At 38.4% G+C, this 16,452-nt stretch overlaps 1 protein-coding gene across 3 annotated transcripts; it reads left to right on the top strand.

Moving 5' to 3' along the window:
- Positions 1 to 9,532: 9,532 nt before the first annotated feature.
- tmem81 (transmembrane protein 81) lies at positions 9,533 to 16,231 on the top strand. 3 transcript variants are annotated; one of them, XM_020701600.2, is made up of 6 exons: positions 9,533 to 9,604; positions 10,002 to 10,247; positions 11,598 to 11,761; positions 13,286 to 13,401; positions 15,838 to 16,022; positions 16,122 to 16,231. In XM_020701600.2, exons 1-6 carry the CDS (start codon positions 9,563 to 9,565, stop codon positions 16,206 to 16,208), a joined length of 840 nt encoding a protein of 279 aa, XP_020557259.1. In that variant the 5' UTR covers positions 9,533 to 9,562; the 3' UTR covers positions 16,209 to 16,231. The 3 variants fall into 3 exon arrangements, with proteins under 3 accessions (XP_020557259.1, XP_020557261.1, XP_020557260.1); XM_020701602.1 differs by having other exon boundaries at positions 9,573 to 9,614; XM_020701601.1 differs by lacking the exon at positions 9,533 to 9,604 and adding an exon at positions 9,621 to 9,847.
- Positions 16,232 to 16,452: the final 221 nt, after the last annotated feature.

Genomic DNA, 16,452 nt, shown 5'->3' with positions numbered 1-16,452 from the left:
GCCAGGACCGCAGCTAAGAGGACACTGACATTTCATCAGGTTTGATTCACTCCAGGGTTAGTTACCTGTGTTCTTGTAATTATTCATGACCAAAGGTTTCAAGTAATTTCAGGCAGCGTTCCACTGTTATGTCAGAAAAGGTTGTGTGACATCTGAATTCACGAGCAGCCCGCATTTCTTACTTTAAAAGGTCTATTGTCACGTACACAAAACGGAAAGAAGAAACACAAATTGCAGCAACACATGAAAACATCCACTGACATGGTTGCTATGGTAACCGTAACCAACAAATTCACCTCAAAAACGTGATTGATTTATAACAAGCCACAACCCCTAACACAAGGTTGAGTCTATTTTTTATATTGTCTGTCATCAATTTACTACGGTGGCCCTGAAGTGCAAACCATTCAACAAATCACTCGATACAAAAACATTTTTAAGATCACAGCAACAATTTAAAAAGCGTATTACATTTTAGAAAACAAAACAAAATTTCAGAAACCAAAACATAAAAAAGAAAAAAAGATTTCAGAAAACAAAATTAATTTCCACAAAAAAAAGAAATATTACAAAATGAAAACATTTCAGAAAAAAAATTAATTTCCAGAAAACAAAATGAAATAAAAAAAATGAAAACATTTCAGAAAAACAAAATGAAATATTAAAAAATGAAAAACATTTCAGAAAAAAAATGAAATATTAAAAAATGAAAAACATTTCAGAACACAGAATGAATTTCCAGAAAACAAAACGAAATCTTCAAAAATGAAAAACATTTCCAAACCGGAAGAAGCAGGTACTATGGGACAACGCTGATTGGATGATGATGTTTGTCAATCATTTGAACTGAAAAGTATTTTAAATGAAGCGATGACGGATTTTATCGTCCAAACAACAATGTACCATGATAATTCCCGTATTTCCCATTTACATATTAAATCAAAAATGCAGCAAACAGATAATGAAGGTTTAAATTATTTTTTGAATATTTCGTCTGAAGCAGAACGGTCACCCGGAAGTAGTTTGTGTGGATGACGTCCGTTCTGCAGGTAAACAATGAAAGGGACGATAAAACGTTAACATAAACGTTAATCTTTGAATATTTAGCGGATGTGATGACAGAACGCACACAGAAATATCAACACCAACCAGGTTTACAAATGTTTCGAAATGTCGTGAGAGGATTCTGTCTGAAGCAGCAGCTGCGAAGAAACGGGTGTTAAAGACGGCGCACATCAGGAAATGCAGTCCCGCCATCCACTGATAAGGTATGGAGGCACATTTGTTTGATCTAATAAATGTAGCGTTAAACGTGATTTCTAGGTGGGTGTTTACAGACAGATCCAAGATCCTTCAGTCATACGTTAATGACAGGTTACCTCATCAGCTGGAGAGGGGGGGTCACGTGGGCAGGATTCTCAGACAGGTGTACCAGCAGCATAAATCAGCAAAGCTGTCAGGTAAACTGCAGCAGTTTGTGTCTCAGAATAACATTTATGAATGCTTCTTATTCACACTATTAAGATCTGTGACTTTGGAGTGTGTCAGTGCACAGAAACATGACAGTAAATGACTGGATGTGCACATCATCAGACACGTCCAGGTGTGTAACTAAAGGTGGCAAAGTCTGTAGTGTAAAATAAATCTTTAAAAAAAAACGTTTTAGTCTTTCAGGCAGAGGAGGAATACCAAATTGTTTTAGAATGTATTTTTTATAAGACTGAAATAATGTATTTTATTCTGAGTTTGGTGTTTTGACCCCTCCCTAATGAATTTCTGGTTTAACCCATTTTCTCCTCATTTTGATGAACTCAACTTTTTCCTGAATGAAAGATGAACGGTAGCTGATGTTTTTCTGTCAGGGATTTTTAATTTATTAATTTATCTCTGTCAGGGATTTCAGTGGAGCTGGAGTCCAGTGCAGAGGAAGCTGCAAGCATGTACGAGCAGGAACTGGCGTCCCTTACCTGTGCATCTTCCTCTGGATGTGATGCTGAGCAGCAATGTGGACAAACCTTTCCTGACATGACTCTTTTTGATATAGTTGTTAAGCACAAACAGACTTTCCCAGATGCATTTTTTCCTCTAATAAATGTGACTGACAGGTACGCTGAGTAAATGCTGAATGTAAGCGCAACATTTGATTGACTGCATGAAGAAGCCCATAAAGGAAAATCCACAACTGTTTCTTTGTTTCTGTTACTGAATAACGTATTCATGTTAAGTTTTCAATAAATATACTGCATTGCTATGAAACAAATTTGTTTATTTTCATATCCATTATTACAATCCTCACGTCAGCATTCAGTTTTGTCATTGACAAAGAAACATTTCTAAACAACAGCTTTGAAAATCAAACATCAACTTTGTTAATAAAGCTTTAAAACCTAAAATGGTAAACATGGAAAAACTCCTAAATGAAGCTAGCCTAATATGAACATTTTAAACTGGAGTTTTGCTTAAAGGAACATTAAGTTGTTTGGAGTTGTACAAGTGTTTGATGCGATTCCTCAGATGTGATTTCCAGATTATCAGCCCGACACTAAAGCCAGGAATTGTGCTTCGTCTTTCACTCCCCACTGCATCATTTACAACTAATCAGGCTTATGCAGCAGGTTAAAGACGTTTTTTTAAAGGACCTGCAATTAAAAAAAAAAAAATAGATATTAAGGTTAAATAATATTTATTGATTACATTTCACATAAATCATGGTGACTTGCCTGTACACTGCACAATGATATGAATGACTTTAGTCTTCTTGTATTCCCATGTAGAGCTGCCATCTGTTCTTCTGCAGCACAAACCTTTCTGGAACTTCGCTTTGAGAAACTTCACCTGCAGAAATATCACATGTTAATTCAATTAAGTATTTTATAAACTTTAAAGTTCATTTTTAAGTTTCAGTATATGTGTATATGCATGGTTCTAAAATATACAATGCACTTAAATATTATTTCCCATAAGAACTTGTTTACTGATTTCAGTCTTAAAGTCCATTTTTAGCAACACTGATGCCATATAATTACTGTAATTACTGTATAAATCACAGAATCAGGCTGGCTCGGAGCTTTTTCTCTCATGTTGTCACCGAAAACGGGAACGGCTATCATGTGAAGACGGTTCGTCTCCATCGGGTTCTTTTTGCGCATGCGCAAGATAAAAAGAAATTATCTTTTCAAAGCAGCACTTTAACATCCTAAAATTAACATCCTTAGAGACATGTGACTGACAAAAGAAAAGATCACAGAATTGATTCTTACCTAAAGATGATTGACAGCGTGAACCTCGCAGCCGTAGACATTAGCGCACAGCGTTCAAAGTAAAAGTGCTCACAAACTACTTCCGGGTGACCGTGTGTCAGGCGAAATGTTAAAAAAATAATTTTAAAGTTCACTAACAGTTTGCTGCATTTTTTATTTGATATATAAATGGGAAATACGTGGATTATTATAGTACATTGTTGTTTGGACGATAAAATCTGTCATCGCTTCATTTAAAATACTTTTCAGTTCAAATGATTGACAAAAATCATCATCCAATCAGCGTTGTCCCATAGTACCTGCTTCTTCCGGTTTGGAAATGTTTTTCATTTTTGAAGATTTCGTTTTGTTTTCTGGAAATTCATTCTGTGTTCTGAAATGTTTTTCATTTTTTAATATTTCATTTTTTTTTCTGAAATGTTTTTCATTTTTTAATATTTCATTTTTTTCTGGAATTTTTTTTCCTTTCTGAAATGTTTTTTAATTTTTAATATTTCATTTTTTTCTGGAATTTTTTTTTTCTGAAATGTTTTCATTTTTTAATATTTCTTTTTTTCCTGGAAATTAATTTTGTTTTCTGAAATGTTTTTTTTTTGTCATTTTTGTTTTTCAAGTTTTGGTTTCTGAAATTTTGTTTTGTTTTCTAAAATGTAATGCTGCTTTTTAATTTTTTTTTTTTTTTTTAATTGTTGTTGTGATCTTAAAAATGTTTTTGTATCGAGTGATTTGTTGAATGCTTTGCACTTCAGGGCCACCGTAATTTACGGTCACATATGCCAAAATGTCACAGTATGGCGACCGAAATGCTAGTCTTTCAGCAAAATTGTCAGGTGGCCGTGCAACGGCCTTCGTGATCAGAAGGTGGCAATCGCAGTTTAAAGTTCAGTGCGTCGGCCAGCGAGGTTTTAACAAAAAGTTCAAAGTAAATGGTGAGCTTATGATTTTTTTGACATCAGGTAGTGGCAGCCTGGGCACATTTGGAGGTCGCCTTGTGGCAGTTCAGTGACAGGCTGGTGGCAGGAAGGCAGCAGCGCAATAACTGACTGATGGGAGGATCTCAGTTCCCCAAAGTCCTCTGATGAATGGCCAATTTCAGACTGCGGAGAAGAATAGGAAGAAGACAGAACATTGTTCTTTCTGGAGAGGCTTGTTGTCAAAAAATGTGTACGTTTGTACTCTGACAAAATTACAATACAGGCTCAAAATCGGACCTGTGGCCTTTTGGTAGAGTGTCTCCCCTGAGACTGTAAGGTCGTGAGTTCAAATCCAGGCCTTGTTATAGCAAAGACTGCAAAAATGCGTTATATGTGATTCATACGTGTTTTTTGCGATTGTCATTCATCGATGTGCACAGATGTCAGTCAAGGGTTTCAACCGACGGGTCTTTCCATGAATTAGGTTTTGAACTCTAAATTATTGGTCTGTTGAGAATTATGCAATTTACACGTTTTTTACGTAGTTTATGCTCAATTATTATGTGGATCTTACGCAATTGTGCGTAATTTTTGCGAGATGCATACACAAATTTGTGGCCACGACAGTTCCACGTCTGCCTAATGGACTTTTTTTACTTTTCATGTACCACGAATGTATAACTTTTATATCACGTATACTGTGCACATATCAAGTTAAATTCCACAATTGTAGCACAAATCTCTAAAGAATTGCTGATAAACAGTGTAGCACGCACAGTTAATGCTCTCTGTTGTTTTACATATTCTTTGCATGGTTTATTCGTTCGGTTTTAATGTGGTTCATTCGTGATACATCAGAGAAAATTTCATGTAAAGAGCACAACGTTTCTCACTTTTTCCACATAAATTCACGAATGACCACTCTTTCATCTGTGCAATATGCCCAAAATGTACATAGTGGCTGTGTGACATCACCTTCACTTTCATTCTACTTGTCATTTTTGTCCCGTTTGGGTTCACAATAACCAGGTTTTAGCTTCACAGAGCTTAAAAAAAACAAAAAGACAAAAGAGGAGGAGAAACAGCAGGAAAGTATAGCAAATAGTGAAATATGACGTCCCCTGTAAAAAGTATGCAGTCAATTTGGTGTTGTCATTCAAGGGAGTCATCCCTGAATCTCTTTTGATTTGAATAATGAATACTTTTTATTGTTATAATAGAATACAGACACTTTTATAAAAGGTCAGGGTCCTATGGTCTTTAAGTTTACTTTTAACCAAGTAATGAAGTTGCAAATTTTGAATGCAGTAAAACTATGTCTGTATTTCTAGTCTTAAAAGACTTGTCCATTTAATTTCCCATGGGGAAAATTAACTCTATCACATAAAAATAGCCAAAAAGTGTCATACCTAGTGTGAGGGTGGAGGACAAAAATTCCCAGTGGCTGCATCAACATTGATATGACATTATGTATGAACTTTCTTGACTTCTCCAACCTCCCCGGTTTAGCAACTGCCTTCCACCTGCAACTCTGTGTAAATCCAGAGATTATCCTCTTGGATAGATGCTGCAGGTGCATGGCCTCCGCATGCTGCAGAGGTACATCAAAATAAATAACATGAAAATCAGTTTCTTTGAACGTCAGTGAAATGATATTCTGAGTGTCACTAAGGAGGTTGGCTTGCACAGCTGTTCTTTAGATGGAGGGGTGGAGCCTGAGTCAACATGGCTACAAATCAACCTTTTTTTTTATTTTTTTTACAACATAACCACTTCACCTGCTGAAGGAGTTCAGATGCAGACTCTGATACAAAGACATCAGATCAACTTTTAGTGTTATGCAAAAGTAAAACACTTCTGTGATCACGAAATAATAGTTCATGTGTTTATGTGACGTAAAAAGTCAAGTTTCGGAAAAAGGAAAGGCATTTACTTTACATGAGTGCTGGACTGAGTGACTCCTCCTCCCTCGCGTTCTGAACAGAAAGTACCAGCTGGCTTAAAGAAGCCAAAATCTGATAGAACTTTATTGAGAAATAAACAGCTCAGCTCAGCCATTTTCGCTCTAAGTTTTTAACATGTTCTTGCTAATCTTAATTTTTTTCGTGACATTTTTTCTGTAATTTAAGGTATTCAAGTAATAAACTTGCCAACCAGATGCCTAAATAAAAGTATGTGGTGCCTGCTGGCAATGTGTCGAACCATTAAGACATTTGACTGACAGATTTCAGACCAATCATGGCTAAATGACGTCTGGCTCCAACATGGTAGCATCCATATCACAAAAAAATGGTGACTAAATTGACTTAATTTGGTTGAAGTTGGAAGTAAGCCATGTTTTTTCACTCTGTCTAGTTCTCTTATAGTCAATGTATTCAAGGTAAACCAATAAGAAGTTTGCAAAAAGGGTTTTTTGAAAAGGGGAGTTTTATGAAGAATAATAGAGAAGCTGCTGCTCTGATTGCATATAATTTCTAATCAGCCAATCACATGGCAGCAAATCAGTGTATCATTGTAGGCATGTAGACATGGTCCAGACGATCTGCTGCAGTTTGAGTGAACATCAGAACAGAGAAGGAAGGTGATTGAAGTGACTTTGAACGTGGCATGGTTGTTGGTGCCAGATGGACTGGTCTGAGGATATCAGAAAATTGGTGATCTACTGGGATTTTCACCCACAACCATCTCTAGGCTTTACAGAGAAGGTTACAAAAAAGAGAAAATATCCAGTGAGTAGCAGTTTGGGGGTGGAAATGCCTTGTTGATGCCAGAGGTCAGAGGAAAATGGTCAGACTGATAGAAAGACTACAGGAAGTAAGAGAACCACTGGTTCCAACCGAGGTCTGCAGAAGAGCATCTCTGAATGCACAACACGTCCAACCTGATGGCAGATGGAGCAGCAGCAGGAAACCACACCGGGTGTCACTTCTGTCAGCTAAGAACAGGAAACTGAGGCTACAATTGAATCGGTTAGTGCAAAAGGGGCCCAAGTCCAAGAGCCTTCTTTTGCCAGGAAAGGATTTTAATTGCATAGCTTAAAGGGAGGCTACACCAAATGATTAATACTTTACCCAGATTTAGCACCAGTTCATATCTTACAAATGCTATATGAAGCCCCTCACTTTTATCATTTCAGAGGACTAGCAAACTAAAGTCTCTGGACATGGTCCCTTCTTGAATTAAACAGGGGCGCTGCCATATTGGATAACTAGTGCTGCCATCTATGGGATAAAGCTAAACCCATGCAAGAGAGGCCCAAGTCCAGGAATTTTGCACTTAATGCATTTTAAATGTCAAGCATAGTCAATACATTACAATGGACTTGGGAGTTTTTTGCACATAATCCGATAGCTTTTCCTTTGAAGACCATAGAACATATAATATCTCTAATTTGAAAAATTGTGGACTTGGGCCCCTTTTGAACTAACCGATTCAATTCACACAGACTCACCAAAACCGGAGTCTATTTCTGCTGATCTAAATTCAATAGAGAACCTTTGGGATGTGGTGGAACGGAAGATTGGCATCATGGGTCTGCAGCCGACAAATCTGCAGCAACTGTGTAATGCTATCATGTCAACATGGACCAAACTCTCTGAGGAATGTTTCCAGTACCTTGTTGACTCTATGACATCAAGGATTAAGGCAGTTCTGGAGGCAAAAGGAGTCCAACCTGGTACTAGCAAGGTGGACCTGATAAAGGGGCTGGTGATTGTAGTGGTGTGTGTTGTTCCATCCGGGGTTCCCTGAACTCCTACAGCTTTCACTGCTGCTCGGTCTGCTGGAAATAATTGTCTTGTTGCTTTGTAACCCTTGTGCTATCCTCGGCACTTTTACATTGGGAGTTGGGTGATCTAGACCCACTAGACAGTGCTCTGAACCTTTTTTCTTCAATGATTTGTGATCTTCACTGGTGTCCATGGATTACATGTAATCTTTCCACCTTTATTCACCTTTGTCATGGTAGGGAGAACACGTCAATGCAAGGGTGGGGTCATCTAAGATAGCACAAGGGTTAAAAAGTGACCTCCACTGTGTAGAGATGACTAACTGTCAGCTCATACGATGACACACAACCAAACAGCTGCTGCTCAGCTGCTGAACGCATCCTTTAGAAGGAACATGGAGGCGTTGGGTGGCTTCTTGATATAGTCTCCATCTTGCTACTTGTTTCTGCGTATAAACAGAACAGAAGGTGAGCGGAGAGCTGACATGCTCCCCCCATGACAAACTGACAGCAGACTGGAAGCTGCAGAGGACGTTCACGCTGAGCTGCAGGAGCTCAGAGGGGCAGCAGGAGCCTCATGCACCTGCTGTCCAATGGACGGAGGCCGCAGGAAGAAGAGGTCGGGGAGCCTGACCACAGGAGCAATTTTATTCTGCAGACAACACAGAAGAACAACTTACAGTGATGCTATGGGTCCACTTGGTGGCAGCTTTCTCCTTTACATGAGGGTTTTGCTAAACAGTGAGCTGGCGGGTAATAGCAGCTGAAGAAGAGATTTTTGGATAAATGACACCACACACAAACAGCCAGGATTTGCCGTTTTAGTCTCTGTAACAGAAAATAGAAGGGGCACAATTAAACCGACCAACAAACACACACAAGCACTAATGTACAAACACACACACCTTTCCTTGTAACCCTTTTGCTATCCTAGGCACTTTAACATTGTGAGTTGGGTCATCTAGACCCACTAGACAGTGCTCTGAACCTTTTTTCTTCAATGATTTGTGATCTTCACTGGTGTCCATGGATTACATGAAATCTTTCCACCTTTATCCACCTTTGTCATGGTAGGGAGAACATGTCAAAGTAAGGGTGGGGTCATCTGAGATAGCACAAGGGTTAAAGCAAAGACATCTGTACCTCTAGCTTCCTTTATTGGTTTTCCTTGGGAAGCAAGTTGGTAAGTGATGTTCAAATTTAAATGGTAAATTTAAACTGTTTTTCTTACATTTAGCATCTGTTTAAAAACAGTCTTGGTTTGGCAATGAATACTTTCTGATTCAAATGTAATATAGACAGGAAAACGAGTAAATCTTCAGTTTGTCATCTAAAATTTAAAACTTCATGTTGTTTTTGATTATGTTGTTCTGCTGACATCTAGTGGTCATTTTATGAATTGCAATGTCCTCCAAATGCACCGTTAGTGCTGAGGAGTTCAGAATGTGCACTCACCATTTAAATGAAAACATAAAGTACCAAACTGTATTCTTATCAGTCCATTAACAACTCTACAGCTTTGCATCAGGAGTTACAAGTATGACAACAAATTATTAGGCAACAATGAAAGAATTTTAAATTTAGTTTTATAAAAAAATAATTTCCCTTCCATCAAAGAGTTTGTATCCAAAACAAAAGAATAGAATCTCTGATTTTAAAAAATGCATTTCCCTGATAAGATTGAATCAAACTTCAAGACTGCAGTACGTTTCTGTTAAGTTTGTGGAGCTTCTCTCTCTTTTTTTTTAACAGGCTGCATCATCAAGATCTTCTGTCATTCAGCGTTACTGCTAAAATTTGATCCGTAAAAAACTCCCACAACTGATCTAAGTTTCTCTACTGATGGAAAAAATGCTTGCTGTTGTGCTTTTAAACGAATTTATAGCCAATCAAAACCAAAACCATTTCTTTGGGTGACAGATGTTCAGAAAGTGCTTTGTTTAAAGGTATTTAAACAACAGAGTTAAAAGGCTTCCTAAAGTAGTTTTCTCCCTCATTTACAGTATACTAAATTATATTTGAGCTGTTTTTTGAAGAAACTGACAGCATTCACAGTTCAAGCCAAAGTAAAGGAGTGTTGTTTCTTTTTCTGTTTGTTAGATTATACAGGTGTTTCTTATCAGAATGCAGTGCAGCCTCATGAAGCTTTGCCTGCTCCTCCTCCTCTTTCACCCGCCTGTTTCCGCCGGCCCGGACGAGGCCGAGAAAGTGGTGCTGGAGGTCATCACTGACAGCTCCCCCTGCAGCACCACCTGTGGGCTGGGGATCAGGACCCAAACCCTGTGTCTGCTGAAAGACAGCAAGACGGCGCTGGAGGAAAAAGTGGGGAGGAAGAACGGAACTAAGGTAGAGACTTTCAACATCCGGATTATGTTTCTTTTTAACGGGAAGGACAGGAAGCCTTTCAAAAACAACCAGAGCATGTAGAAATTATGCGATGTAGAAATAATTAATTTCTACATCACAAGTACAATCTTTTTCAAACAGCGTTTTTTTCATCTGCTCTTGATTCCCAGCGACTTGATTATAGAAATACTTAGAAATGCAATTTAAGATTAGTTTTCTGAATATTTGTCCTCCATTTTCATAGAAATGCCACAAAAAGCAAAACAAAAATAATGATGCTTCAACACAAAAGTGCATGAAAAACTGATGAATTAGGTTTGTCTTTTATCAATTATCCCTTGTGCTATCTTAGATGACCCCACCCTTACATTGACGTGTTCTCCCTACCATGACAAAGGTGGATAAAGGTGGAAAGATTTCATGTAATCCATGGACACCAGTGAAGATCACAAATCATTGAAGAAAAAAGGTTCAGCGCACTGTCTAGTGGGTCTAGATGACCCAACTCCCAACGTTAAAATGCCTAGGATAGCACAAGGGTTAAGGCTGTTTACAGGTTTATTTTTTATTACGTTTCTTTTACAAAGGATATAAACACCAGCTTAATATGAGTGAATAATATGATTGCTAATATTTTCAAAAGAGACCAGTAAAGACAAACCTTCATATAGCTTTTATGTGCGTACACTAACAGCAGAATCAAAGTACTTTCTTCAAAATGTGGAATTACAAACCAATTTGCAACAACGTCCAAAAAAGTACTAATAATAGAATAAATGTCATATTTAGTAATCTTTGTATTTCAAAATTTAATACTAATTATCAAAAAGCTGTGTCACTATTGAATTACTTTGTGTACGAATTGTGCTATACAAATAAACTTGCCTTGCCTTGCCTATTTCAGCAACCCTTATTGTTTGCATAATTCAATTTGTTACAGTAGTAGAAACAGGATATTTTTGACAGAAATTACTGTTTAAATGTTTTGTTTTGGGTTAATTTTATGTGATCAAACTGTGATTATCCCCAATGAAATTTATTTTGTTTGACCTTTACAAAAATGGAGGGACGACCTGTTGGCTTCTAGTTAACCAAAGATACGTGCAAAAACGATTTGAGGTAGGAGTAAGCTTGATGATCCACAAACATAAAATATTTGAAAAATTGCCCGTTTTGCCCTCCTTTGTCTCAAATGTGGATGTCTGATGTGGTGAGAATGTAAGGTATGCTTAGAAGTGAACTCACAAGGATTGCAAATGCAACACGTCTGATGAAAACCCATGTAAAGCTTCTATCCATCTGTCACGTCATCCACATAAATAAACATGTGTTCCATGCCACATCCATCAGGACGCGAGTCAAACCAAGGTGTCAGAGGAGTGTCGGGTCAGAAAGGTCAACTGTTTGGAATTATGGCAGTGTGGACTCCAGACTATGACTGTGACAACAGGACAGAGGGTGGAGATTGACTGTCTGGGCGAAGTCATGGAGGCCATGGGAAGATTCTCCTGGAGGTAAGATGTTTGGTGATTATTTGTTCACTGCAAAAACAGCCCCCCCTAGAAATAGGCCATGCCTTCCTAAAATATGAATAATGTTAAATAAGCTAACAAATCTGCCAATGGGGGGAGAAAAAATGTCTAATCAAGAAAGACTTCTAGACATGTTTTCTTAAAGGTAAATGATTTTGCTCTTGATAACATTATGGTTCTTTCAAGACAGAAAATTGGCCAGTGTTTCTTAAAATACTTCTTAAGATTCAGTTTGAGCAGTGTTTGTCATCACTGAAAAAAGTCGTTTTTTTACATTAAAAAAACTTTCAAAATAGACACAATGTTTTATTCTTAAACGTGAATTACATAGCAAGTGTTCAAACTATTTTATTCCCTGAATCAATGTTGATGCTTGTTCCATGTAACGACACGACAAATGGCTAAAAGAGCAAAACAAAAAAGCATCATTTTACCCACATGGCTGCTGTCCCTCCTCTCAATTGTCCAAACCATCTCAAACTGCTTCCCATAACATGAAGAGTATAGTTTACTTTTTTACTATACAATCTGCACATTTTCCATGTATGAAATTTTGGTCTTTTGTGGTACATGTGTGATTTGTGTAATTCAAAAGTGTTTCTTGCGTTTGTCATTCGTTGATGTGCGCAGATGTTAGTCGAAGGTTTCGGCCAGCGGGTCTTTACATTAATTTGATTATGAGCTGTTGAAAATTTTTGGTTTATGCATAGTTTATGTAGTTTATACGCAATTATTACATAAATGTTACTCAGTTGTGTGCGGTTCTTGCGAGATGCACATGCACATATGTGCACGTATGTCTAAAGGACTTTTTACGCATGTACCACCGATGTATGACAAAAAAATTGCGTATAAACAGCAGAATAATCACACACGGTTAATATCTGTCAATCTGTCAATTTGATCTTTCACCTCTCAATAGTCCGTACCAAGTGGGGGTCTCCTGTACCCCCTGTCCGGGCAGGGGGTCAGGTCTCTCGTGGGGCAGGGTCTGGTGTTGTGTAGGAGGCAGGTCGTGGGAGGGGGGCATGGATGTGAATCTGGAAGCGCGGCTGTCCCTTTCTCGCGGATTTTCTCAACTGCGGCCTCAGCAGCTGACTGTTGTACTGGTGCGGTCGGGGGGAATCTCACCGTTTAATTAAAACAAAACATGGCGAGGGTCCAGGGCGGGTGCTGACCATGGTGCTGACGTGATGTGATTTCTGCCCAGTGCTCTGAATGTCAACGTGGTTCATTTGTGATAAATCTTCACATAAAAACCACAACTGTTCTCACTTTTCCACGACCAATTTTCATCCAATATGTGCAATTTGTACGTGGCGGCAATGTGAAACAGCCTTTAGAATGTTTAGCACAGAAGTAACGATGAGCTGACATCACAGCTGAGGAAACAGCAATCCTCCTATACACCTGTAGGTGGAGCTATTCTTCAGTGTAAGTCCAGGGAGCTTGCTGCCTGACAGATAAGAGGCTAAGTTCAGCTCATCATCTTGGTTGCTGTTTCAGGGTGTCATGGCGCTACGCTCGAGGAATTATCACCTCAGACGACTCTCTCTTTGAGCGCTGGACAGCTCCTCTTCTGGACCGAATGGTTCTGGACCCTGTTAAAGAAGAGAACGCAGGTACACAGGTACACACTCCTGCAGGACAGGCTTGGAGGTTTACTGACTGAGAGCTGGTTTAAAGCAGATGATTATTCTGCACTGCCGTGTTATAAAAGAACACACTGTGGGACAAAAATGTATTTGTCAGTCAGGGTCTCCAAGTTGTCTCACCTCAAAAAATGGATGATATGCAATGCTCACCTTAAAAACATTTCAAAGGTGAGAGACAAAATGTAAAAAAAGAATCCAGGAAATCAAATTGTTTTTAATTAATTAACTTGGATGATGGAGCAGAAAATAAGGATAAGATTAATAGGAAAAGTTTATGTCAATACTGTGTAAAGTGACCCTGGCTGGCAATGACAGAGGTCAAAGTTCATCACCAGGTTGGCAGACACTGTAGCTGATATTTTAACTAGTTCTTTCTATGATTTTTTATGTAACTAGTCCTACATTTGGACGCGTTTAGGATGATTATCACACTGGAACTTCCAGCCAAGTTTGGCTTCACTGATGGAGGAAAGTTTTTGCTCAAATTTCTTTTAATACAGGTCAGTCGTTCTGTCATCTGCAGAAAAAACAGGTCCAAACCATGATGTTCCCACCCTCATGCTTCACAGTGGGTATATGGTGTTCTTTGGATGCAGTTGCATTTGGGTCTCATCTGACCACATGACATTTTTTCAGTTGTTCTCTGGACCATCCAGAGTAGTGGTTTCCAACCTTTTTCAGCCCACGGACAGGTCTAATGTCAGGCAACACTTTAACAGTTCAAATGGGGCAGATGTTTGCGTTTAATATTTGAAAGCGTTCGGTTTCTGAAAAGCATTAAAATGGCACTACAAGAAATTTAGTTAAAGAATTAGTCGATTTTTAATTTTGTTATAATGATGACAAAGATTCAATGGACCTAAGGTGTTGGCTTGTAGAAGTTGTTTCTGAATTGTAAAAAATTAAATAAAACCAAGTTTTTTCATATAAACCACTACAATACTGAGAACTCAGCCCAGTCTCAGATCATCTTTCAGAGCAAAAAGATTTATCCTATTTTGTGTTTACATAAATCCTGATTCGCTGTGTATTATTTATTTAGTTTAATACTGAGGAACATTTTCTGTGCTCAATGGCCGCCTACTCCACCCTTGCTGTTTGAAAATTCATACATGTCCTTTTTACAAGTTTACACCAATCAGCAACTTTATTTGATTGGATCTTCATTCTCTGTAAAATGCTTGTGGTTGGTTTAAACTCAAACTTTGTGATAAAGATTTTCCCTTTTGATTTAAAGTAGATGCTAAAAATCGGATGCTAACTTCGTCTGACTGGTGTGATGGACAAATAAAGCAACCCAAAATGGCACAACCGTTGTATAACTGGTATTTTCTAAACATAAAAATAAACGTGAATCCACCGTTTCGGCAACTTCATTAACTGCGTGTGTGAAGCATTCAAAGTCAGCCACTGCATTTTAGGCAGAGCAGCTTGTGGTATGTGAAAACAAAAGCTTCAATGAATCCGTATTTGGAGGAAGATTCCTGCTTTCGTCTGTAAACAGCAGCTTGTTTTTTCTTTGAAGTCAAAGGCTCTTCTTTGTTTTCGTCACTGACTCTTTTCTCCCCAAAGAAACTTTCCAAATACAATTTATTGTTTGGTTCATTCGCTTTTTAGCGTTGAGCTACGAACTTAGCGGTCAGAGCAGCTGCTGAAAGTCACGTGATGCGTCAAAACAGACAGATGTGGTGAACAGAATCTGTTAGTTTTTTCAAAATAAAACCTCCTTTAGTATCAGAAAATAAACAAAACGGATTAGAAAAAGTCTGAATGCATAACTGTGTGAACTGTAGTTGTATTGTGTACATGTTGACATGTTTATATGTGAAGATTTTTGGAGCCAACAGGTATGTTAGTAACATTTGAGAGTGTGTGGACAGACCCCGCCCCTTTTAGATTTATGATAAATCGAAATCTGACAGTAATGATTATAAACTTCCAGCTTGTTGCTTTGTGTACCCCCCCCCCCCCCTTTCTATAATAATAACCCCCCCCAAGATCCCTCTGTCCTCTTTCCTCCTTTGCTTTTCCGTCCGGTCCAACAAAAAACGGTTAAAAATATAATCAATATAAATAAGGTTTAGACTAAATTACAAAAAGGGGTTTATTCAAATATACACCCTGTGTGTCAGAAGATTCATAACACCATGTTGTAAAAGTAAAATATGTCCAACCCAAGACACTTTCGACTCTCATCCGTTCGCTCAGCTCTTGGGCAGGACAGGTTAAAGAAAAAATGTAAAAGAAGTAATTCAAAAAGGTTTTATCTGAAAATATAAAAGACATCTTTGTGTGTGGATAGTTTTGCCTCACAGGTGTGTAAAGGTGTTTGTCCTTTACACTGTAGCAACAAACAGATACTAAAAGCCGAGATGGAGAACTAACTAAGTGGGTCATTTTCAGGAACGTATCGCTGTGACGTGCAGGATACCAACTTCCGCAGAGTGAAGAGGATCTACTGGGGCATCCGGGTTTTACCTGTCGGGGTCGTCAACTTGGATTATGAAAGCGCTCTGGCCCGGTGGAAGCAGGATGAAAACCAGCAGAAGGAACTTCAAACGGTTACTCAGGCCGTTCTTCTATATGCAGTATGTTCTTTATTCATGTACTATCATTTAATTTGCTGTTAGCTTGCAATCATTCTGCAGCCCTCATGACAAATGCTTCTGCTGTGATTGAACTCACAGGTGGGGATCAGTCTGAGCCTTGCCACAGCCTGCACTGGACTCGTCAGCCTCTACAGAACACTGAAAACAAGATGTTCCAACAAATAAAAAAAGAGCAATTTTCAAACTTTTTTTTGCTCTACTTGTATTTTGCAGATCAACACCTTTACTTTGTGGTTTTTCTAGGAACTAAGCGACCCTGTGATCCACTTAGAACGGGTCATCTGCAGCTCGTATCTAAGCTGAACACATCTTCTTTTGAAGAGGTGACAGTGGTTTATTCATGCGGCAGCCTGTGTTTTTTTTTTTTTTGCAGCAGGTAATTTCCAAACTGCTGCAATTTTACATTTGG

The sequence above is a fragment of the Oryzias latipes genome, chromosome 7 (genome assembly GCF_002234675.1).
Source record: "Oryzias latipes chromosome 7, ASM223467v1".
Classification (NCBI taxonomy): domain Eukaryota; kingdom Metazoa; phylum Chordata; class Actinopteri; order Beloniformes; family Adrianichthyidae; genus Oryzias; species Oryzias latipes.
The sequence above is the reverse complement of the archived record's forward strand: the minus strand, read 5'-3'. Positions and strand labels throughout refer to the sequence as shown.

Bases quoted from the DNA above. Each gene is read 5' to 3' on its own strand.
- tmem81 (XM_020701600.2), top strand. From the start codon at position 9,563: ATGCATTTCCCTGATAAGATTGAATCAAACTTCAAGACTGCA. The intron at 10,248-11,597 runs GTAGAGACTTTC...CACATCCATCAG, and splicing joins GGAGGAAGAACGGAACTAAG to GACGCGAGTCAAACCAAGGT. The intron at 13,402-15,837 runs GTACACAGGTAC...GGTCATTTTCAG, and splicing joins TGTTAAAGAAGAGAACGCAG to GAACGTATCGCTGTGACGTG.